This window comes from Bidens hawaiensis, unplaced genomic scaffold (genome assembly GCF_021521415.1).
Source record: "Bidens hawaiensis isolate Kalapana, Puna unplaced genomic scaffold, B.hawaiensis_p1.1 tig00419396_1, whole genome shotgun sequence".
Taxonomy (NCBI): Eukaryota; Viridiplantae; Streptophyta; class Magnoliopsida; order Asterales; family Asteraceae; genus Bidens; species Bidens hawaiensis.
This window is the reverse complement of record NW_027504847.1, coordinates 192,918-219,340: the sequence shown is the minus strand read 5'-3', so window position 1 is coordinate 219,340 and position 26,423 is coordinate 192,918. Positions and strand designations below refer to the sequence as shown.

Genomic DNA, 26,423 nt, shown 5'->3' with positions numbered 1-26,423 from the left:
ATGTGTCTTCAATCACGCGAGCTGCCTCAACCTATTTGCCTGCGTGCATACTAAAATTCAGCTACGCTGAGTGAGTTCTAGTTAATCACATAACTTACTTTACATACACATACACGTGCCTGTAGGTACACATTACATACTTAGCCTGTCCATCAATCTTTCATACACATACATATCTAACCTTACGTTATAAAGAGCATTCGCCCTACATACCTCGGATATTATAAGGGTTCGGTACCCTCCATCCTCGAATATTATTAGGGTCCGGTGCCCTCCATCCTCGGATATTATTAGGGTCCGGTACCTTTCATCCTCGGATATTATTAGGGTCCGGTACCCTTCATCCTCGGATATTATTAGGGTCTGGTACCCTTTCTTCCATACCTTTTTAACATACTTTTCTATATACATAATCGTAAGTTTCATACATGCATCATTCATTCTTCATCTTACAACATACATATAACATCAACCATTTCCTGGCAATATATGCAATTCCGAAGATCGTTCATGTATCGACAAGAAACCATTCATACATTTCACATAATACATATATGGCATACACTTATCACTTAGGATAAGTGTATTAACTAATCACATCGAGTATGCACACAGCCCCGCAAACATAACAAGGAATGGGGCTAGAAACTCACCTGAAGTCGGTTACGTTCAATGTTAATGGTAATTCCTTTCTTGAGCTATGCACGGCTAACTGTATAATATTTACATGTATCAATTAACTATTCTATCTCATATCGTATTTCTATCTTTTTTATAACCCACAACGAACGGGGTCCGGGGGCAGCACCCCTGGCAGCGGGGTCTAGGGGCGGCAACCCCTAGCAGGGTCCAAGGGGCAGAGCCCCTGGCTGGGGTCGAGCTGCCAGGTCAGCTTGGAAAAAATTTATTTCCATTAACTGTCGTAACACATTTTCCATTAAGATTTTGAATCATTAATTAATTTTCTAACTCAAAAGTTCAAGGGCCTAATTGTAATTAATTCATTCTTTTATAAGTCAGGGGACTGTTCTGTCATTTTATCAAAGTTCTAATCCATTATTCAGTTCTTAACGAATGGGAGTTCATAGCGAATTAACTATTATAACGAATCTGGCTTTGTAACGAATTAGACCTCATAACGAACTGGTCCTTATGACGAATTGGACCTTATAACGAACTGGTCCTTATGACGAATTGGACCTTATAACGAATCAGTTCATGTAGCGAATCAGTCCATGTAACGAATTGGACTTTTTAATTCGTTATCTCAGTTAACGAATGGTCATAGCGAAGTGGAAGTTAGTTCGTTATATTACCCTTAACGAATCTGAGCACGAACTAAGTCTAGTTCGGTATGCTCACGTATACGAATAAGCTAACGAATCACCTATTAATTCGTTAGGCTCCGCTAGCGAACTAGGGTTAGGTCAGAGAATGTCAGAACATTCTCTGACATTCCCCTTAACCTCGTACCACTTTCCGGCGCCGCCTTTCCGACGCCGCCATTGCCGGAAAGCTGCCGGAAAAACGCGAACTCACCGGAAAAATTCGTTTTAACTCGTTTTTCGCCCCGTTCGATCCAGATATGAGCTAGGGTGATCCATAAGCTCATCATAGGTTCAGTTTATACCCGATTCCACCCGGATCTTGTGATTTAAACGGTTTAACGGTGTCGGCTCGTCGTTTCGCAACTATATCTAACGGGTTAAGCTCATATAATATTAAACTATCGTTACCTCGGGTCGGTGCTCAGTTTCCTTCTTGATTTCGGCTAGGGATAAGGAAGAACTAGAGAGAAATCTTAAGTGCGTGTTTTTGGGTGGTGTATGGAATATGTGTGAATGTGGATTAAGTGATGATTAATGGTATTTATATTTAGGGGTCATGGGCTTAAGCCCATGGCCTTTCCTTCTTCTTTCATACCCCAAGTCCATAACCCATATCCATTTACCCAACACTAGCCCAACTCATATTCTATTTATCTAAACCGATAACGACCCACTATAAAATAGACTAAGTTTATTTTATTAATATAACCGAAATAGGATGTTACATTCTCCAAGCCCAAGGTCCCTCGTACTTATAACTCACATTTTCATTTCACTTGTTTATTTTAATGTTTTCCTCTTCCCAATAAATCTTGTGTTCTCTATCCAAGATATGGCTTACTTGTTTGTTTTCCTTTCCAAATTCCAACCAAAACAAAAATTGAAGATTTAGTTACGATTAGAAATTAGAAATCTACTTGTCTATCTTCATCCATGGATTCTTTATTCATACTCATTCAATTGGACATATTGATCCAATTTTCTCATTTTGTTTCGCAATTTCATAATCCAAGTTTTCAGTTTTTAATTGACCTTAATTAACTCTAACAGAGTAGGAACACATTTTTTAATATCTTTTGTCTCACAATAGAAGTACTGATTTAGATATAATAACCAAGGTGAAAGAACAACTCTAGCTTTTATTTGTCACTATCAAAATAGTCAAAGTTAAGAGCTATGCATTTCTTTCTACCCTATGATATGTAAGATTTAACTTGTTGATATCGAATACAATGTGTAACTCTTTTATCTCCATGGTACGTGCATGCACCATCGCCAAAATAGTTTATTCTTTCTTTCTTTTCTTTCTCTCTCTTTTTTTTAATTTTTTTTATATACAGGAAAAAATGATGATGCAGTTTTATTTTCTTCATATTTTCTTTGTATCATATTAATTCGTTGAACACAAAATTATATTTTGGTGTTTTGATGTCTTATAACCTATATAGCGTGTCAAGAGAATGCAAACATGATGAAGCCCAATTGGTAAGGCGTTCTCGTAGCCGTAATAAAGAATTTTTGAGTGATATTAGCAAGATTTTGTTGTTCCTTGGACAAGATCCACCCAAAAGGTTAGTTATCCAAAATAGGCTTGACCGCGAGCGGACGGTGCTCCAAACTGAGCTGAAATGGATCGAAGCCGAGCAGAAAGGGCCCAAAATCGAGCTTTTTCGCTCCTCGATTTGACTAAACTCGTGTAGAATCTAATTATCGTGTAGACATTGCAGATGTTCCTACCACTCTTGCTCTTCGATGCATGCTCTCCGGGCGTCTTTATGAGTTTGTAGGGACTCCGGAGACTATTTCAAGATTCTTGACTTCATGAAATATTTTGGGAAGTCGGAAAACTTTTGCTGGAGCTTAAGCTCCCACGGATGGCGCCAATGTTTGAACCCTTGTTGAATCGACGATAATATTGATACGATTTCGAAGTTTGCTCTATTGAATGACCGGACTACATGTGTTGTTAAGGGTAGTATGAATTATGGAGTGAATATAAGTGAAGTGTGTATTGTGATCAGGAGGATTCAGGTTACACCTATAAAAGAATAGTGATGAAGATGAATGCTATTTGTTGTTAACAATGTGTTGTTATTGTAGTATTTAAGCGTGGCTCATGAATTTGCCTTACATTACATTTTGTATATTTAACTTATCCTAGATTGTAAACTCTTTGGTCCAGTTTCTTCCTTTCCTTCCTGAGTCTTTGCTCTTTGTCTTTTATCCCTAGGACCTTAGCAGGGTTCAAGAGACATGGGTACCTTTAGCCTTTCACTTGGACAGTAGACTTGAGAAAAGTTCCTGATGTGATCTTTCCTTGATTTATTCCATCTTCTTATCTCTTTCTCCAGGGATTTTCTTATTGGGTTTTCGTCATGCCTCTTGACCTGCTTCGCTATGGGCCGTATCCGAGGTAAGCTCTACAAAAACTAACATGCATTTCATCAAAACCTTGTGAGTAGTAGGAATAAACGGAATCGAAACAGAGTGATTGAACATGGCTCAACAGACGTACTCTAGAATTAAGTAGTCATTGCAACGATGAAACAATTCCAGGTGATGAATTCTGAACTCCGGTGCCAACCCATTAAATGGTTCATCATCAAATAATTCAATGACATAGGGAAAGCGCTCGTCATCATAAATTGTGTAAAAGAGAAAATTGTTCAACTTGAGAGATTCATATGGTGGGATTAGATCCAATGAAATGAGGTAATCGTGGAGGTTCCTGCAGGAGTTCTTCCAAAGCCATTTTTGCTAAGGATCAATGAAAGTACCAATGAAGTGATTTGATCTTAACACAACCAAAATACATAGATAAGCAACTTGATTCAATTGATTAACCGAAAAGATTACAAAAGAGAATTATAAACGGTAAGAAGTGGGATGGGAATTACAGAGAAGAATTAGATATGAGAAAACTAGACCTTACTCATAATTCTATTCATGCCTTACACAATCATTTGTTCTTGCTTATAACATGAGCGTTTAACTTGTTTGGGCTTGCATTCACTCTTAAATTGGGCTCTTCGGTTGGATCGATTGGGCTTGGCTTAATAGCGATCATAAGAGGAATGCCCTCAAAACAACTTCCTATTATAAGCGAGCAGAGAGTATTTTAGGTAGTTTTGAATTGTGAGAGAATTGAGAGTGCATACCTATTAGGTGGACACCCGAAATTGTAGTTGATCCAAGATTATAATTTCATTTAAGAATCGAGAACAATAAAGACCAACAGACCATGTGGCTTGGTCATGACTATCAAATGAATCAAACATTTCGCCACCCGAAATTGTAGTTGATCCAAGATTTTAATTGCATTCAAGACGACCAATAAACCATGTGGCATGGTCATGGCTATTAAATGTATCAAACATTGATCTTCTATAGGCCTGGACAAAAGTAAAACAATATGTCAAGACAAAACAAAATTTAAACTAAAAGCTCAAAACAGTCATTAATCAATGAATGTATTATATATTGTAATATTGTATATCAGGATTTGGGTGTAAATATCCAAAACATATCAATGATTATAATTAAACCTAAAGGTAGAACAGTCCCTAACATATGTTTAATATAACTTTGGGATTTATGGGTTTCGGGTTAGTTGGGTGTCACCACCTAATAATCCAACTGAATTTGAGAGAGAAAAATATGTGAAGTGTGAAGAACACTCAAATTTAAAACAAAAGTTCAAAACAGTTGTTAATCAGTGAATGTCGTTTAGCCATGTATGTCATTTAGTTAGCCCTAAACCAAACACGTGCCGTTTCTTTAGAGTCGAATCATGCCACTTTTGACATAAGTTAATATGATGTTACGACTTACCCGCACCCAAAAGTGGGCCAGTAGATAACCGTGTGTAGAAAAATCTATTCGCCTATCAAAATTTTCTACTCTTCAGTTTTAACTTTAAAGCTCTAACCAAACTGAATATACCATTGATGTGCATAACTTTGGTATTAAAAACCTTTACTTGACAAAAATTTCAATTGGTAAAAATTAAAACCACAAACCATATAATACCATAGAATTCAAAAGGTAGAAGCGTCGTTTCCATTACTTTAACTGAAATAAAAGACGTGGAACGAAGCAAAACATGGCCGCATAGGAGGGCAATATAGCATATTATAAAAGTAGATTACATAAAAACAGGTCAAGTAACCACACCAGCATAATCTTCATATCACACTATACTTTCTCCTGCATTTCAAAAACCAAGCACAAAGACATAGACATAATCAGACAATGGGTCAAATTGGCTCATAGAAAGATATCAATTTGCCGTTTTAAATATTTAGCAGGATTTATAAATGTGTCTCGTTTAAACCCGTTGTATAATATGAGTTGACCCAAATCGACCTATATACAATCTCTTCTACCCAAAACAATAATAACAATAAAAAGGAAGAATATAAAAATGGCATACCTCTTAACAGGAAGAAAATATGGAAGAAAGGTAGTCATTATCCTCAACAAACACTTGAAGATTCTTCATCTTCATGAGGAACTCAACCGCTTCCTCATCAAACGTCACCAAATAACCCAGCCTTATCAGTTCAGAAAGCTGTGGCACAGCCTCTTCATTCTCCCACAACATCCCCTCAGCTATCACTTCAGCAAAGTGAGACGCGTGCTCTAAAACATTCTTCAGACCACCACCTTGTTCTCTCTTCTGCACATACAGTTTGGAGGTCTGTTTGTCCCAACGGATCATCCGCTTAGCTTCAACATTCACAACATCTCCACAAGACAAAGATAAACCGTACTTCACAGTCATTGGATCAACCGTCTCAAAAGCTTCAAGTTTCAGCATACGGTTTACAGCTTCATGTCTTTTTTCGGCGTCAAGATTAAGACTTGGGTCAGCTAGAAACCCCAGAATCAGTTTCAACAAACCCTTTTTCATAATCTTCTCTTTCGAATTAACGGGTACTAATTTCACATTATCAACTTCGGATAAGTTCTTTTTAGCAGATTCTGATATGGTACGAACACCGAGCTTGTTGTAGACTTCCACAAGCTTGGTTCGGGTTAAAGTTTTGGAAGTTGGTTGAGGATACCAAACAAATATGGGACGGGAACAGCTTTGAAAGAGATCCGTTAAGAAAAGATCATCGCCTATGAAAACGTCACGTTTATATGACAGAATAATACCATCAGAAGTAGAAGATGAAACAGGGATTTTTGTTATACTTTTGTTGAATGTTTCCTCGGCCGAGTTCCAGTTTCTAACCACAAACTCCCAAAAAGCAGAGCACTCGGTGTGAGTAATTAACCGATCTGAGTCTTCCCATTTCTTCCATAGACTGCAGTAGTCTTCAACAGACGGATGAACCTTTACACCGAAAACATCAGCAAAAAATCCAAGAATTTTCGTCTCATACTTGAATTTATCCAAATCCAAAACATAAAACTGATCACCAAATAGATTTTTTCTGTCATGAAGAACACAGTCTTGAGGTGTTACCCACTCTCCGTTATCGGTTCCTCTTGGTATCCATATCTTCTTGTCATCTTCTTCAGGCACCCATTTAAACTCAGACAAGTAAATGTAAAATAGATTTATTTTTTCAAAACTGGATTGAGAGTAAAGGTAACTAGCAACCAGCTTACATCCCTCGTTAATAGCAGTTACCACTTTTAAAAAACTTAGCTCCTTTTTGTAGGATTCAATACGAGATCCATATAACTTTTCATCAATGAACGGACCATCATCACGTTTAAAGAAACCATCCCATTCTTCATAGAAGAGCAAACACTCGTTCGGACGTTTGTATCCACAATGGGTTTTTAACCAATTGTTTTGGGACAGTTTCTCAAGAAACTTAGCAGGAATCTCTGATGCAGATTCTCTAAGTCTCTTCACAGAATCAAGCAAAGCATAAACGCTTGCAGGAGTAATGCCACTTGAACTCTCGGGGAAGAAAAGTCCAGCAGCAACAAACTCAGGACCATCTTTGAACTCGGTGGTTACACCCAACAGTTTCAGCTCCGCTTGGTAATCATGAATCCTACTGCCATAGAAGTTACCGTCATCAATGAAGGGAAGGATAGATATTTGAGAAATTGGTTCCCATTCTGCACCAAAAAGAATGCACTGATTCGGTGGCCTGTAATCACCAAGTTTTGTTTTTAGCCATTTTTCTTGGCGTATGCACTTTTTGAAATCTTCTGGAAGCTTGACCTTCGATTTCTTCAACTTTCTGAAACACTCCAGAAACGTAAGAACATTTTCTTTTCTGATGGAAGATGCTGAAGCTTGTTGTTTAAACACGCGAGTAAATTCTTTGGCTGCGTCTTCTAAATCAACCATGACACCGATTGTTTTTAACTCTCTCTGCATTGTAAGGATGGTGCTTCCATAGAAGTTTACATCAACAATCGGAAACGACCCAAAGACCTGGAGAAGACCGCCCCAATCCAGTTTTTTCAAAACTGGATTGAGAGTAAAGGTAACTAGCAACCAGCTTACATCCCTCGTTAATAGCAGTTACCACTTTTAAAAAACTTAGCTCCTTTTTGTAGGATTCAATACGAGATCCATATAACTTTTCATCAATGAACGGACCATCATCACGTTTAAAGAAACCATCCCATTCTTCATAGAAGAGCAAACACTCGTTCGGACGTTTGTATCCACAATGGGTTTTTAACCAATTGTTTTGGGACAGTTTCTCAAGAAACTTAGCAGGAATCTCTGATGCAGATTCTCTAAGTCTCTTCACAGAATCAAGCAAAGCATAAACGCTTGCAGGAGTAATGCCACTTGAACTCTCGGGGAAGAAAAGTCCAGCAGCAACAAACTCAGGACCATCTTTGAACTCGGTGGTTACACCCAACAGTTTCAGCTCCGCTTGGTAATCATGAATCCTACTGCCATAGAAGTTACCGTCATCAATGAAGGGAAGGATAGATATTTGAGAAATTGGTTCCCATTCTGCACCAAAAAGAATGCACTGATTCGGTGGCCTGTAATCACCAAGTTTTGTTTTTAGCCATTTTTCTTGGCGTATGCACTTTTTGAAATCTTCTGGAAGCTTGACCTTCGATTTCTTCAACTTTCTGAAACACTCCAGAAACGTAAGAACATTTTCTTTTCTGATGGAAGATGCTGAAGCTTGTTGTTTAAACACGCGAGTAAATTCTTTGGCTGCGTCTTCTAAATCAACCATGACACCGATTGTTTTTAACTCTCTCTGCATTGTAAGGATGGTGCTTCCATAGAAGTTTACATCAACAATCGGAAACGACCCAAAGACCTGGAGAAGACCGCCCCATTCAGTTGCTGAAGTTATAAAAAAACATTCAGATGGACATCTGTAGCCCAAGTTTGTCTTTACACATTTTGTGTTTTTCACTGCTTGCACGAACTTATTTGTTGAGTTTAACTTCTGTATGCATAACACATTTTGTGTTTTTTTTTTGTATAGTAACTTCTTTATGCATCTTAACATCAGTAACATAGCTTCAGACGACAATGAAGTCAATGAATAAGAGGACTTGAGGTTGTCCGACACAAGCTGGTAACAACTCGCATCAAAAGTAACCACAACGCCCAGCAATTTTAACTCTTTCTTGAAAGAAAGTACTTCCCCTCCATAATAATCTCCGTCAACGAATGGAATGTCACTTAACTGTGAAGCAGCCTCCCATTCAGAACTGTACAAAACAGAGTTGTCTGGGATCATATCACCTTTGCACGTTCTAACCCATCTTCCTTGTTTGATTCGGTTAACTAGTGCAGTACTTGAGATATAATGTGCTCCCAGATACTGAATAAATTTCAAGATTGAAAGAACATTGTCACGAGTAAGCTTTCCAGAAGCTGCAAGTGACATGAGACGCTCACCAATGAATTCACACGCTTCTTTATTATCACACCGCACACCAACTTTCTTCAACTCATCTTTATATTCCTTTATTTCATCACCATAATACTTTACATCTACCAGCGGGATGTCGACAAGCACTGACCCATTTTGTAAAATACTCCCGCTTGATGAGTCAAGCATGAACGACTCTGAAGGTGCCCTGTAACCAGGACTACCACTTAGAGATATTTTCAGCCAAGGGCCATTTTTGATGGATGACAAAAACATATTCGGTAGACTAACTCCTCTTAACCTCAAATTATAAAGCCATTGTAGTAGTAACAATGCATTTGGTTTGGTCAAAGGTGAAGACAGAGTAGGAATAGCAGCATTCGGAGAAGAGAGATAAGGAACATCAGAAGCTCCAACATAAGTTTCCATAAATGTAACAATATCATGACCAGAAGCATAATTACCAAAATAGTTCAAGGGCCGGGTGTAATCTTCTCCTAGCTCAACATAATTATGTTGAGTCCAGGGATTCGTACCAATCAGCTCTACCCATCGACTTCCGTAAGAAGGTACAAGAACACCATCTCTTCGAACAGTTACTTGTCCATACCTATCAACAATTGGCATTTCACTGCACAGTGCTCTAACTTGACTATCCTCCAAATATTTCTTTTTTAAAGAGTGGTAAAGAAAATGCGCAAAAGTAACAGCAAGCTTACGGTCGGTTGTGAGTGAAGGAATAAGATTATCAGCATATTGACTAACACTGACAAATTTAACCTTCGCCTCCTCCATAAGCCACTTTTTTAAAGTGTGCTTCATCAAACATGATCCAATGGCTTCTTGTGTGGCTGAAGGCAAAAAGTACTGACCATTACAACCGTGGAATTGTGTGTTCCAATTTATCAACCAGGAGACGGGATACGAATCAGCACCAAGCAGCCTGTTTGCAGAGAAACTAATTGTGAACAAGTTCACTTGGCCATCCATCCCAACATACTTTAAGATTGGTATATTCTTCATGCTGGTATAGTAAAATGAAGAAGACCAATTGTTTGCTATGAACACCAAAAGCTGCATGTAGAGTTCCTCTGAGATGCCCCTTACAATATTAGAGCCAGCAATGCATTTGGCATACCATTCATTATCTACAGGTTTGATGTCCAAAAACTCCAAAATGGAATCATACTCCTCTTGATCAAAAGAACAAGTAAGAATATAAGCTCCATGGGACGAAATGTTTGAAAAACTAACGCCTTGATTCCTTGCACTGTTTAATATGCTCCAAAATGCAGGCTTCAGCCTACCAACTTCGTTAGGTTTACGAAACAACTTCTGCCCCGTGTATGACTCACACGGAACAATAGTCTCGTTCACAAGTTTTGCTTTAATTTCACCGCGAACAACATTCAGTTTGGAATGTGAAGATTCTTTGACAGGTAAGAATCTAAACTGATTAGGAAGACTTGACACCGGAGCACTTGTAGAGGACTTAAGCAATGATGTAAACGCGTTTAAGAAAGCAACAGGCACGCAATCAAGAATCCCCTGATTCCATTTGTTGTCCCAGAGGATATTTTCTCTTGACGAGGCCAAGAGAAAATCTGCTTGGATTATGAAAGGGAAATTTGTTACCGTCTCGGTTGGTAAAAAGGAATAGATACCGGGCATGCTTGCACCTCTGTTTAGCCTTTTCCCGTTTGGAAAAGCTAGCGTAATAACCCACTCCTCTACTTCAGATCGAACATCGACTTTGTTTTCTTGCTTAACGGGAAACCTTTGCTTCCACATGTAATAGCCACATTCTGTGTCATCTTGAGTGCCAGATAAATCAGCAGTGAGATGAAGTGTGTATGACTCGGCATCCATGCTCTTCAAAGTAACAAAGTTTTTCTCACTTGAGATTGATATTGCACTCACGATGTTTCGTTTAGGATCCTCATTGTCTTCCCTGATTGAAAGCCGTTTGATCTTTGTAAGAAAGAGAAGGACTTCAGGGTGAATGCTTGAAAGCTGATCCTTCACTGGTTTGACCTTCTCTGCCTTTAATGGTAAGACCAGAGTGGTGGTTGGTAGAGCAGTAGACGAACCGTATACACTTTGAATGGCGGACAATGTTGGATCCTCCTCGACCCATTCGGGAACAATGTAACCAAGATTACAGTGTTGGCATGGTTTCTCATTAAAGCGTATCTTATAGCCGTTACTGAAGATGTAAGGCTGAGATGTTATCAGGAAAACACTCTTGAACCCAATTCCTGATGAAAAAGTAGACAATGTATTAGAAGAAATACTAAATAAAATGCATGTCTATAAAAATATGGTACAAAATCATGCTTCTCTTTTAGAGAAGTGATTTGATTTTATGCCTTTTAAAACAAGTGCTCGAAAAGAAATGAAGAAGGGCACATTCAGAGAAGAGACTGTTATGTAAGGTTAACATCATACCATAAATAATTTTACAAGCTGCTAAATCCAAAATTCTCTCCATTTACTAATTACAAATTTCAATTAGCCCATTAGTAACAAATATACTATCAAACTGTTTATTACTTTCATATCGACTTTAAGATTGCTAAAACCAAAAAACTAACTATCAAATCAGTTTCTAACCTTAGACGGACCTTTTCTCAAGTAAACAGGTTTCAGATCAAAATTTGTATTAAAACATACTTAGTACTGGTTCAAAGGTTCAGTTATCGGTTTGGTCAAGGTAGGTTTGGGTGAACCAAGCAGGAGTTTGACATGCTTTGAGCAGCATAAGGTACAACGTCCTGAAGTCCTCACTTTTGCACTCAACTACAATATATTATAAACTCAATTATTAACTACTGTTTAGGACTTTTCCTTTGAACTCAAGTGCCTTTCGCTTGTCAAACTGTTTATTAAACAAACTCAAGACACTTTTGAACACTGTTTATTATTTGACTGCTTAATAACTACAGAATATTTCTGATCTACAGCACCTTATTTAACAGATACTAATAAAAAAAACTTCAATTTGACTAATTCAAGTGATCCCATACCCCAAAAAACCAACAAAACTAAAACAAACTCGATTAACCCGAACCAATAATCAGTTTGGTTTATCAAATGGGCTTTGAAAACTGGGTGGCCCAACTAAAAAAGCAAGAGTTTAGACTGTATATTGCTATATTGAGGCACTTTCAAAAGCAGATGGGTCCACACTAAAAGTTATGTTAACAAATGAATTTTCTAAACACTGGTGCCTAAAAACTTCTCTGTCACCTGCTTGTAAGTTTAACAGATTTTTTAAGTAAATTATTTTAGTTCCTTTGAAATTCACTTTTAACTCCTTTATTCAAATTAAACTGTTTGTTTTTGGTTGATTGTTTTTCTATGTTTATTTTTTTCATATTTTTATATTAAAAGCTAGAAAAAAAATATACAACTATGTTGTTTTATCATAAATTTTGCAATTTTACAGGCCCATTTTGAGCTATCCATATCCCCCGCCCCCTGCTAAAAGTTCTTGTATTCGCCATTGCACCCGGCTAACCCAAAACGAACCCAACCAACCAAATAACAGACCTACGTGCATAGAGAGAGAATATGTAATTCCAACTAAAACAGAGTCATGTTATAGTCCAAAAGAGAATCTAAAGTTGTTCAGCACAATACAATAGATTCACAAAAACATTATTGCATAAACGATGGAAGATAAAAAATACCTTTCTCGCCAATATAACCACGCTTACGAAGCCCTTTCTTCGTAGACCTTCCAACACTACAGATCGATTCAATGTTTTTACGTGAAAACCCTTTCTCGTTGTTGAAAACTAACAAAGTCGCCAGAGCTCCTGTGTTTGTGATATCCTTTGACGTAACCACAAACTCCAGTGATGGATCAACGCCTTCGGGATACTCATTATCCTCAGCATTCTGCAAAATCGTTCAATCAAAAGTTAATCATCATCAAATTTACAGGACAAAAAGTTTCACAATGGAACTAGGTTTTCATTTCCAAAACTACAAACTAAGAATGAGACATATATCATACCCAAAATATATCAACACTGAAAATGAGTGAAAGTATAAACTGAAGACCGCACTGATGTCAGTGCAGGTACCGTAAAAAATACCGAAAAATACATGGTAACGATGCCAAAAACATAAAAACTAATATCGAGCTTGTGCCTTTTACCGAAAGCTTGTTTAGGCTCGAGAACAAGCCTTCACAAGCCTTGTGTATTTTTATGTTCTCTCATTTTGACTTCTATGTACTATGTTCTCTCACGAGCTCGGATCTATAAAAATTTCAAAACGAGTCGATCCCGGGCCTCAAATAAAGCTCAATTAATATCGAGCTTGTGCCTTTTACCGAAAGCTTGTTTAGGCTCGTGAACAAGCCTTCACAAGCCTTGTGTATTTTTATGTTCTCTCATTTTGACTTCCATGTACTAATTTCACACCGCATAAAGGTGAAAACAAGCTGAGCTGCTCGCAAGCTACTTGAAAAGCTCGACCGAGCCGAGCTTAATCGAGCCCGAGCCCAAGCTCGAGCCTAAAAGTAAGCTCGTTTAATAAACAAGCCCAAGCTCGAGCCGGCTAGCAAGCCTAAACAAGCATGTGATTTATATAAATTTTAAAAAAAAATATTTAATAATTTTTAAGTAATATATATAATGTCATAAAACAATTAATAATATATACAGTATTATTTAATACATAAAACTATAATAGAAAAGAATATTAATAAATAATTATAATTATATAAAAATAATTGATAAATAGGAAACAAACCGAGCTGGCAAGCTTGAGCTTAAAAATCAACTCACGAGTCAAGCTCAAGCTTTGAAAATAGAGCTCGAAACAAGCCGAGCTCGAGCTACGTGTAAGTTAAATGTGTAAGTTAAACGAGCCGAGCTCGTTTATTAACGAACCTATTAAGCAATACGAACAGTATTACAGTAACAGGCAACAAAATTACACCTGAAACACTAAACTCGTAGCAGAAACAAAGTGTATGAACAATATTAGGTTAATAATAATAATAATAAACAACTACCTGAATAAGTTCCATGAGGAAGTGAACATCTTTAGCGTAAAGCTCAGCTGACAGATTTTTAACCGCCTGATGAAGATCCTCCGTCAACGGATTCGCTTCTCCGCCGATTGAAAACTTCGTCCGCCGTATCTCCTCCACGTGATCCTTCGCCATTGTTGCAGATGAACAAACACACAAAATGTATTCAGAATTTGTACGTGTAAAAGAAACGGTTACTAATACTCTTGACTCTTGAGTGATGATCAACTTAATGGATTTATATAAATAATAATAATCATAATAATAATAATAATAATAATCATAATATTAATAATAATATAATGGGAAAGACAAAAAGGTACGTGAATAGACTTCTCGTCTTCGTCAATTCTTATTCCACGCCTTTATTAATTTTTTCTTATTCCCGAAGTTTTCTTGTAAGTTGCATTATTCGAATATTACATTTTATATTTCCTATAAACATATTTCAATCCTAATTCTTTCTTCTATCATTTAAATGAGATACAGACGTAGACGTACACTCACCTTCGAACCAAGAAAAACACTCGTCGAAAGATACGATAGTGCAATCGCTCAGGTTGAAAAAACATACAATTTCTTATATATCGTTTGTTCTAAAATACCAAAATCCAGGTCCGAAATATTTTCTTTTATTGAATAAACGTATTATTACTGTATTTATTATACTCGATTAGGATACATCGTACACGTAAGAAATCACATAACCGCTTTGGTCTGTTAAACAATCGTAACGACTAACATGAGTGAGCCTAATATCTTGAACAAATTGATATAAGTCGTTAAAATGTAACTCTAAAATGATCATAAACTCATAAACCATAATCGTAACTTTAATTAGGTTGTATAGACCATGATTCGGTACAATTAAAGCATTCAAAGTAGGTGTTGTTTGTTTTTGAGACAAAAAAAATGTCTATAATCTGATTTCATCATATTTATTGTCTGCAAATGAAAATGTGGTCTAAAGGTTTGCAACATAAAAATATAATATTTTTTATTTTATAAACTGGATATCGTCTTCATAAGCTGAAAATTAGTTACATATCATACATATCACAGTAGATATAAGTCATTTAACGTGTGTACACTGCTAAATTAATTGATGGTGGTGTACGAAATATGGAAATGGGTGGTGGTAGACGATTGTGGTATGTGGTGAACGGTTGTGGTGGGTGGTGGTGATGGACGGTTGTGGTGGGTGGTGGTGGACGACGGTGGGTGGTGGGTGGCAGCGGACGGTGGGTGGTGGGTGGTGGACGGTGGTGGTGGTGGCAGATGATGGGTGGTGGTGGCAAGTGGTGGTGGAGGACAGTGGATGGTGGGTGGCGGTAGTGGACGGTAGTTGTGGCCGACGGTGGGTGGTGGTGGCGGACGATGGTGGTGGCGGCGGACGGTGGGTGGTGGTGGTGTTGGATATTAGGTGTTGGTAGGATATTAAGAAATGTGAAAATGTTGGATATTATCTTATTTTTTAAGACCATAAAAGCATTTTTAATATTTTTTTTTTAAAATACAAACTTTCTTAATAGACTTATGTTTACACGCCCGCATAGCAGATTTTTGAAGCAAAATACAAACACAATCGTAGTCTCCTCATTTTCACCTCAATAATTATATTAAAATTTATTGTTTTTTCTCTCTCATTTTCAATTATATAAGATATTTTTTTACATTTATCATTATGTTTTATTTATTCTATTCACAACCATTTTTAAAAAATACTAAAAAATATAGAGAATGAACAATGTCTTACCAAATCTACCTATTCTAATAAAGTAAAATAATTGTGACACATGTCAGTTTGTGGTTAATCCTTACAATTTTTTTCCCTCCAAAACTTATACATGGCAAATATAAAAAATTATTAACTTTCCTTTTACACTCTATTTATATTATATCTAATTAAATTATTCACTTTTATTTAAACTCTATTTGTATTATATCTATACATTTTTATACAAATAAATATTTACATATTATACTAATGTACATTGTTATAATATATTTCACAACATACTTGGTGAAATTCAAAAATCTACAACAAACCATGTTTATTAAATATTAAAATTTGTGAAAGACTTTAGCTATATCTTTCACATCGAAAGGTCTCATTGTTTAAAATTTTCTTTCAGTGGCATTGCTTCATTATCGTATACCGATTGTTGAACAACTCTTTCTCGATTTAAAAGTCAAATACATCTATTGATATAATACAACTATATTTGTAATACATTTTTTTTTACATAATATAAAGAGACTTAGTTATCTTTTTTATTTATATTAAATTATTTATTGTAATTTATACATTAATTTATCCCGTATAATACACTGGTTTCTAAAGCTAATTTACTAATAAACAACAATATTTTCTTTCTCCACTCATAGTCATTTCATAAAATTTGAGGAAATCACTCACATAAATATTGAAAACATGCTCTGAATGCTCTTAGACGTGGACTCGAACTTAAATATAACTCATTTAATTTATCCATAGTTGATTTAATTCATTTACCAAATTTTCATAACTCGGATATTAGGTCCAACAACCACATCCCAATTTCCTACTCCAAATAGATGATTCTTTGTCTTTAAACTTGTATCTTTTGAACTGTCTGGTTTGATCCGCTATCTCGACCATCCTCGGCTTTCACAGCCATCTTGGTCCTCATCTCGATCTTGATCTCCCAAAACTTTTCTTATTCCATAGATATGGTCTATTAAACTCGACTATCTCCGTAAAACTGTATTCGACCATTCTTTCGACCGTATGAACTCTCGTATTCACTCGATTGGTTGCGATTTTTGTCATCTAATCGAGCTAAATCAGTCTTCCTTGATCATTTTTTTTGTTTCCGAATCATTTTAATCCAACAAAATCAAACCCTCTGTTAAAACTTATTCAACATGTACAAAAAAGAACTATGAATTAAACTCACGTATTCAATCAAATAACAAATTAAAAGTTGAGTGACCTTATTGAGACTAAATAAACTATGGGTGACTTAATTAGAAAAAACTTGAAACTTGGTTACTATTCTACAAAATTATCCCGTAAATGATGATTTTTTTTTAAATACATGTTACTTGTAAACTTGAATCCACGACCTTCCTCCTCATAACTCAGGTTATATCAATATTCCGTTTTAGCACCAATATATAAATAAATAAATATATACATGTATAAATATAAGGTTTGGATCAAATACAAATGAAATTAATGTGTTAAACGTGAGAATCAAGTAGAGTTTTATGTAATTACTTTATGATAATTACTCTATGATGTAATTACATAATTACCTACTTGTATATATAATTACTTTATTTGATTATTACGTTTAGCACATTAATATAATTTGTACGCTAACCTTTTCGATAAATATATAACTTTTGTTTAATATGAATTAATAATGAATTGGAATAGGAGAGTAAGGAAACTAGGAAAGTGATTAGCAATGAAGGAAGGATTGGTGATTGGTAAATAGCAAAGGTTTCACGTACGGAAGTTTACTTTTGTCTCCACTACTGGATTTTTATATGATCTTAATTCATGGATTCTTTTAAAAAAGGATATATTTACCTTTTTTTATTATTTATCAATTAATATAGGCACTTTGCAATAATGTTACAATCAACTCGTAGTTAGTTATATTTGTTACTACTAAGGCTGTGGGTGTGGGGCTTCAACGGGGGTGCTAGAGCCTCTCCGCTCGCGCCCCCAGGCGCTAACACCACACCACCGGGGCGCTAGCGGGGGCGCTAACGAGGCACTAGCGCGAAAAAACATGCGGGCGTGATGGGGTTAGCTGTAGAAGAGAGAGTAAAGTGGTCTTGGTTTTGATGAAAAGAGCCGTTGATTTTATACAAAGAGCCGTTGGGCTTTTATTTAATTAAAAAAAAACGTTTTTTCCCTATATAATACCCCATTTCACCCATATCAATCACCACAACTTCAAACCTTCACCCAAAATCAACTCATCTTCCCAACTTTTTTTTAAAAAAATGGCTGGAAATTGGTACCCAAACCTTGATTCAACCTTCACCCAAGGTTAGCAAGATTTTGCAGCCGATATGATTTCGGGTCGGTGGTCCGAAATCAGAAAATTTGTCGGCTCGTTTACTAATCTTTTCAACAGGAACAGCGGTCGTATGAGACCAAGTGGCAGTGATGATTTGGCGGTTTACAATTTCACGGTCGAAGAGTGGAAGCAGGAGTGTTTGCGGAGGTATGGGATGGTGAAGACGTGGGACGATTTAAAGTTGTGGGAGAGGTTGAAAAGGTGTTCCAAGTGGGTTGAGCTGGTGGCGCCGGACGTTGATGCGGAAGTACGGCCGAAACGGACTAAAACTAGTTCGTCTGGAGCGTATAGCACTTCAACCGGGTCGGATTGCCGCGTTGGATTCGACCTAAACATTGCGGAGGAGGAAACGTCTTCACCGCCGAGGAGGCGGCCATTGGGAATGGACGCCAAGGGGAAAAAACCGGCTGAGGGGGAAGTCATAAACATCGCCAATCTTGTTGAATCCCTCAATAAATTCAACAAAACCATGGAGGGGGTCTCTAATGACAAAACGGAAAAAAGTCGAATGAGAGATTTGGACTTCGTTACTAGAGACTTCAGTAACCTAAATCCGGTCGATCAAATGCTAATGGAAAAGCAAAAGGAACGTATCCGAAAGAGGTTGATCGAAGAAGACCAAGCCGAAGAATAAGAATAATGTTTTTTTTAGTACTTTAATTTTTATTTTATTTTTAGATATTAATGTGTTTTTTTATTAATGTGTGTTTTTTTTAATAATTTATGATTTTTTTTAATAATACGTTGTTTGAATATATTTATAAAAAAATAAAAAAAAAATTCGCTGGAGCTCCTGCTGGAGCCCCTCCACACCAGGGCCAGGGGCTCCAACGGGGGCTCCAACACCCCCCTTATCCAGTTTCTCTCTCTGCCACACGTCATAATATTATTGGTTGGAGCTCCCACTAAAGCCCCCATTAGAGCCCCCCACACCCCTCAGCCTAATATGTATATGAAGTTATGAACATAGAATAAGCTACTTACTGATAATAATATTTTAGCAGGTGATATAAATGTTAAAACAAGTTAACAAAAACAAGCTCAAATGAACCGGTTTTAGAAGGGGGTTTTTTATGGACACCCACTTTTTTTCTAAAAAAAACTCATATATGTCCCGCCCCGTATAGGACCATACGGGGACGTATTGATTAGGAGACGCGTAGTAACTTGATTATGATTATTTACCATACTCAAATAATAACTCGATTAGGAGACGTGTAAAAAATCACGTAACCTGACTTTTGAGTTGTTAAATAATTAGAGTAAGAACATAAGTTAACCCGGATAGATTTGACTCAACACCATGTTGAGTTCGACCTATATAATATTAAAAACAAAATCCGATAATTTCTATAACCACCTAACATAAAACCTCAAACACATATATATGTTTATCTACAATTTATTATGTTAGTAATATATGTTCATATTATTATACAAAAACAAAATACTGAATTGAATTGTATGACACAATCACAACCAAAACTTATCCAAATTAGTTAATGTAACCAAATATATTTGAAAAGCAACTAGATTGTAGTATTGTACGTACACTGTCTGTCTTTTCCCACCTCAAATCTGAATCTCAAGTTACATCAACAGATAAATAATGAGTAGTAGATTAGTAGATACAATCATTATAAATAAGAAAAAAAAAACACAAAAATAGACAAAACTGAAACCAAAATTTTAAAAATTACAAAACTTATGTTTTTACAAAATTACTTATCATATAAAATGAATTTTGAAGGAAAAGTGGTGAAACCAAATTTTGTTTACAGCTAACATTCCTAATTTTGAAAGGGGCACTAACAAAATTTCTCATTTCAAGGCTCGAACTCATGAAAGGAAATCCTTAGAGAAAATCTCCATGACCACCCACCAAAGTGGTGATGGTTGTGATGAAACCAATTATTTTACACATCGTTATGTTTAATACCGTAAAATAATTTATTAACTGTCAAAAATACGATTTTGGGGCCTTTATTGCTAGACGATATTTTTTCCACTAAGTTACTTAAAAGTATTGTAAAATATTTTTCTAAGTTTTATAACGGTAATATATGCAATTACGCGTTAAAAATGCATTTTTTTTACCTAAACCGGCAACACGGGTTCATATTAACTAATTATTTATCTCAAATTATATTGAATCGAAATATATTTGTCACGTCTTATATAATCTAAAGAATAATTATTTTAATAACTTATCATGTTCGATGCACAATATTACGATGGAATCGTGTCAAGACTTTGCAAGTTGAAGTAGCGGAGTCAAACTACAAGGTGCAAGTAAAACATACGTCTCATTTTGATATTCAAGATGGTTACTTGCCTTTCATAAAAAAAGATGGTTTAAACTTAAGAGAAAACCGGTGTGATTTAAACCAAGATTATTATCACTATTCTTTTTTTGAACGACTGAGTTTCTATCATCACGAAGGCATGAACTCGAGACCTTTCAACTTTTAATGTTCTAAAGACTTTTCATTTAGCAATTATTTGATGTTGTGGTTTGTTGACGACTTAATTAAGAAGAATAAAGAATATAAACATGTTGGTATAAAGAGAGTCTATCATTATTATTTTACTTTTTGTTTTCCTTCATTTTCTTACATCAAGGATGATTTTTTTATTATAATAGATGTCATTATTCGCTTATAAGATTATGCGTAGTCAGATTTTTTCACATCTAGACATTTTGCAACACGTGATGGTTCAGTAAGTGTTAGAGAGTTTTGAAAAAAATGGTGTAGTGATAAAAATCTCATAAGTCTCATGTAATCATTACCCCTCTCCGTCTCCCTCTCTCACTGAACGTCTCCCCTGAAAAGCATAACTTTGAGGGGGGCTATGTAGGAGAGAGTTATTAGCCATAACTTTACCCATAACTCTTCCATTACGCATGGTCTAAGTTATAATATATAAACATTTAATAGCTATATTTTTCTTGCAATTGATCGAAGCCCAACGGGCTAAGGCGAGATAACCAAATACTTCATCGTTCATTAAAAAGTAGGAGATATTCGTTTCAAGTCTTACATATAATAAGAGGTTCCAAGTTAAACAAAAGAGTGATCTCTCAAGACTAATAGACAAACTAAAATACGAGCTTCCCTTTAAGAACGTGACAGTCTAGTATCCCCGAAGTTTAGTATTGATAAATTTAGATGAACATACGAGCCAATTAAACTTGCGGCCCAAAAAACTATATTTTTCGGAGAAGAATCCATGAATAGGGCCGTCCAAATCGCTTGTCGCTCGAACTTGCTCGCCGCTCGCTCGGAAGTTGCTCATAAAATGCTCGCTCGTTTTTTCGCTCGATTGAAAACGAGCCGCTCTGCTCGATTCGGTTTGTAAATGAGCCAAGCAACAAGCAAAGGTCTGCTCGATTCGGTTCAGCTCAAATATTTTTAATTTATTTTATATATAATTATATATGAACAAATATATAAATATATAGATAAAACAGATAAATATAAACTTAGAACTATTTTTACCCCTTAAAGTTTTTCATATTTCGTCAATTTTATAGTTTTATTTGTTCGTTTGAAGTTTTTACAATACTAGAAGTTTGTTTATATAATCATTATATCTCACTTCAAACTTATTTTTAATAAAAATTTACAATCTATTACACGTTTGTCTAAAAATTATTAATTTATTGATAAAATATATTATTTACAACCTTCAAATTTGTTTATTATTGAAAATTTTTAAGTGAAAAGAAATAAATAATGCTCGAAATCGCTCGATGTTTGATCGAAAAATGCTTGATTCGGATTTGGCTCGTTTCGGTTTTCGCTCGGTTCGAATTTCAACTGTTCGGTTCGGTTCAGTTGTAAACGAGCCAAACAACAAGCAAGTCATCGCTCGCTTTGGCTCAGCTCGTGAACAGCCCTGATGAATAACAAAAGTCTTCGTGGGGACACAAAAGTAACCTCCGTACAACACTTTGCTCTAGACCAATAACAAATGTTTCCTTCCTTGCAACTTAATATCCTTTTCCCACTAAATAATCGAAAAGAATATTGATTTAAGCATCATTTTGAGTTTTGACACCAAAATTATGGATAATTTACACGAATGATCTGTAAATGAACCCATGCCAAAATACCTAATTAGAAGCAAATGGTCTATTGGAAAAGCAAAACCTTTTAAAATAACAGGGTTCGAAAGTCTTGTGTTTAATTCATATAGGCGACAAGATTAAAAGAAATTCGATGTTTAAATAAAAATGAAAATGTCAACCATCATTTAATATATCCTTGTCGATCTGTGTTTGAATGAGTTACACATTAGAGTTTAGATATTTTAAAATTTAATCACTAGACATATTCAAGTGATTACCGCTATCCACGACTCGTGTCAAATGTTCAACACGATCCAAGTTAATTAAAAGTGGAATTCCAGGGGTTTGGAAAGATATAGGGTCCTTAAAGCATTCACAATTCATCCACCTTTTAATATGAGTGAGGTTTTTATAATATATGAAGTGGTTTAGGTCTTAATGAGAGAAAAGATGTTGTGAATTTTTATTTAATAATTTTTTTTATATTTGAGAAATTTATGTAACATCCTATAAATCTTTTAATATTTTTTGAAAATGACTACAAGTGGATTAAATAGAAAAGATAATGATAAATGTATAGAATTTTACTATGTAGTTTAAATATAGGTGTAGAGATAGAGGAAGAGATGGAGTTAGCTGATGATGATATGGAACTGCATAAAAAATTTGTTGCCTCCATCGGAATCGTTAGTGAGGAGCACTTTTGACTTGACAGTTGGACTAGAACAGGTCCATTATGCAAAAATATTCCTTTCAGTTTTTTCTTTGGTTAAAGCAAAGGTGATGGAATGCTACGAGAGAATACTGGTCCAGTGGTGGCGTGGTCTTGGAAGTGGAGGAAACACCCGAGCTCGGTTCAAGCAAACGAGGGAGCTTGGGGAGGTCATGAGGTTAGCTAAAAGTTGCAATGTTAACGAAAATTAGTATGTTTGGAAATGGGTAAGTGGAGACGATCTTGGGGAGTATGGCACAAAGGTGGTCGGTGAGAACGAAAACGGAAAGAATTGTTGGGGTAACTTCAATGGTTGGTTGCTTCCTTGGAACAACTGGGTCCCATTGAAAAGCCAGCTGTGGTAAACAGAGATGGATAGAATAGCGTCCAAAGTGGCGTTAACACATTTCATGGTGTCTATCTAGATAATAATGGATGTATAAATTGTGATAATATATATGTTATAACGTCGGAGCACCGTTTGATCTCGTGTTTAGAAGCTAAAGCTATGGTGGCAACCTATGTTGCACGGGAACTGGTACGAGAACGGGAAACGGGCACGGGTACGGGAACGGGAAACGACAAAACCCAAAAAATCAAGAAACGGGTACGGCAATAAATACATATAATATATATATATACACACACACAGGTAATTAATTACTAGTAACAAATAAATAAATATATAATTTTTATTTATATATAATGTCATTTAAACATTTTATGTATAAATTTATAAATTGAGTACCAAATGTAAGCTAGTCTAGATAGCGAGGGTTAAATGTTAAAATGCATAACCTAATTTAATACTATTTATGTAAATATTAACAAAGTTTAGAGACTAAATGCAAACAATTGAAAGATCAAGGGGTTTATTGTTTAAGCCTAAACCTAATTTAATAAACAGCCTTCATCATCTTCTTCTTCTTCTTCTTCCATCTTCTTTCGTTTTCCGGCGCCGGAATACTGTATGTGGCGCCGGAATTCATCGGATACGGTCTGGAAACAACCTTTAACTTCCGGGAGCGTTTAATAATGGTCCTCGAAGTTCCAGAAACGTTTCGAAATAAGATTCGAATCTTGGAATCGGTCAACAACCGTCCCCAACATCCCGGAGACGGTCAAGAAACGTTTCTAGCCGTCCCCGACCGCGTTTCCGTCCCTGACGAGTTTCCGAGACGGGGTACGACACCCGGGTGGCGTTTCCGTGCAACATAGGTGGCAACCGGGAAGTGTGTGTTCACAAAAAATCAATGTCTCATCAATTCTTCAAGCCATTGTGATACTAAAAGATACATCGATCACATTGATAGTCAACCAATTCACGTAGTATAACCTTTTATATAATATAATAGATTAAAATGACACAATGTCCCAAATTCTGCTATGTTACAACTGTTGGGTTTCAACGGTGGTTCGGAACGAAAACGGTCAAGTTATTTTAACCCGTTTTAGTTAATTATTTTCGTTTCGATAGATATTAATCAATATTAATATACATGTATAAACGAGTTATAAAACGCAGCGAAAAAAAAAACGATTAACATGAACCAAAAAAACCGAAACCCAAAACCCGGATCCGGTTACAACTATACGAGCACAATATATAAAACACTAAACAACCATAGATCTAGATTATCGATATACCTCGGTTATCGAAACTGGGAAGACACCGAGGGCTTAACGAACGATGCTAGATGGTGACACGTGTAAGTTAAATGTGTAAGTTAAACGAGCCGAGCTCGTTTATTAACGAACCTATTAAGCAATACGAACAGTATTACAGTAACAGGCAACAAAATTACACCTGAAACACTAAACTCGTAGCAGAAACAAAGTGTATGAACAATATTAGGTTAATAATAATAATAATAAACAACTACCTGAATAAGTTCCATGAGGAAGTGAACATCTTTAGCGTAAAGCTCAGCTGACAGATTTTTAACCGCCTGATGAAGATCCTCCGTCAACGGATTCGCTTCTCCGCCGATTGAAAACTTCGTCCGCCGTATCTCCTCCACGTGATCCTTCGCCATTGTTGCAGATGAACAAACACACAAAATGTATTCAGAATTTGTACGTGTAAAAGAAACGGTTACTAATACTCTTGACTCTTGAGTGATGATCAACTTAATGGATTTATATAAATAATAATAATCATAATATTAATAATAATAATAATCATAATATTAATAATAATATAATGGGAAAGACAAAAAGGTACGTGAATAGACTTCTCGTCTTCGTCAATTCTTATTCCACGCCTTTATTAATTTTTTCTTATTCCCGAAGTTTTCTTGTAAGTTGCATTATTCGAATATTACATTTTATATTTCCTATAAACATATTTCAATCCTAATTCTTTCTTCTTAACAGGTAACGAATCATTTAAATGAGATACAGACGTAGACGTACACTCACCTTCGAACCAAGAAAAACACTCGTCGAAAGATACGATAGTGCAATCGCTCAGGTTGAAAAAACATACAATTTCTTATATATCGTTTGTTCTAAAATACCAAAATCCAGGTCCGAAATATTTTCTTTTATTGAATAAACGTATTATTACTGTATTTATTATACTCGATTAGGATACATCGTACACGTAAGAAATCACATAACCGCTTTGGTCTGTTAAACAATCGTAACGACTAACATGAGTGAGCCTAATATCTTGAACAAATTGATATAAGTCGTTAAAATGTAACTCTAAAATGATCACAAACTCATAAACCATAATCGTAACTTTAATTAGGTTGTATAGACCATGATTCGGTACAATTAAAGCATTCAAAGTAGGTGTTGTTTGTTTTTGAGACAAAAAAAATGTCTATAATCTGATTTCATCATATTTATTGTCTGCAAATGAAAATGTGGACTAAAGGTTTGCAACATAAAAATATAATATTTTTTATTTTATAAACTGGATATCGTCTTCATAAGCTGAAAATTAGTTACATATCATACATATCACAGTAGATATAAGTCATTTAACGTGTGTACACTGCTAAATTAATTGATGGTGGTGTACGAAATATGGAAATGGGTGGTGGTAGACGATTGTGGTATGTGGTGAACGGTTGTGGTGGGTGGTGGTGATGGACGGTTGTGGTGGGTGGTGGTGGACGACGGTGGGTGGTGGGTGGCAGCGGACGGTGGGTGGTGGGTGGTGGACGGTGGTGGTGGTGGCGGATGATGGGTGGTGGTGGCAAGTGGTGGTGGAGGACAGTGGATGGTGGGTGGCGGTAGTGGACGGTAGTTGTGGCCGACGGTGGGTGGTGGTGGCGGACGATGGTGGTGGCGGCGGACGGTGGGTGGTGGTGGTGTTGGATATTAGGTGTTGGTAGGATATTAAG

The 26,423-nt window shown here is 36.1% G+C and overlaps 2 protein-coding genes across 2 annotated transcripts; both read right to left on the bottom strand.

The window, feature by feature from the left end:
- Positions 1 to 5,464: 5,464 nt before the first annotated feature.
- On the bottom strand, positions 5,465 to 7,677 carry LOC143608564 (uncharacterized). The gene is made up of 2 exons (XM_077083575.1): positions 5,761 to 7,677; positions 5,465 to 5,534 (listed from the first exon to the last, which is right to left on the bottom strand). Exon 1 carries the CDS (start codon positions 7,675 to 7,677, stop codon positions 5,764 to 5,766), a length of 1,914 nt encoding a protein of 637 aa, XP_076939690.1. The 3' UTR covers positions 5,465 to 5,534; positions 5,761 to 5,763.
- A 31-nt stretch (positions 7,678 to 7,708) lies between these two features.
- Positions 7,709 to 14,446, bottom strand: LOC143608563 (uncharacterized). Its single transcript, XM_077083574.1, has 3 exons — positions 14,187 to 14,446; positions 12,850 to 13,060; positions 7,709 to 11,415 (listed from the first exon to the last, which is right to left on the bottom strand). The coding sequence occupies exons 1-3, from the start codon at positions 14,337 to 14,339 to the stop codon at positions 7,709 to 7,711; spliced, it is 4,071 nt and encodes a 1,356-aa protein (XP_076939689.1). The 5' UTR covers positions 14,340 to 14,446.
- Positions 14,447 to 26,423: the final 11,977 nt, after the last annotated feature.

Excerpts from the sequence above, each read along its gene's own strand:
- LOC143608564 (XM_077083575.1), bottom strand. The coding sequence starts at position 7,677 with ATGCAGAGAGAGTTAAAAACAATCGGTGTCATGGTTGATTTAGAAGAC.
- LOC143608563 (XM_077083574.1), bottom strand. The coding sequence starts at position 14,339 with ATGGCGAAGGATCACGTGGAGGAGATACGGCGGACGAAGTTTTCAATC. Across the intron at positions 13,061-14,186 it reads TCCTCATGGAACTTATTCAG|AATGCTGAGGATAATGAGTA; the intron begins GTAGTTGTTTAT and ends ACGATTTTGCAG. Across the intron at positions 11,416-12,849 it reads TGGTTATATTGGCGAGAAAG|GAATTGGGTTCAAGAGTGTT; the intron begins GTATTTTTTATC and ends CTTTTTCATCAG.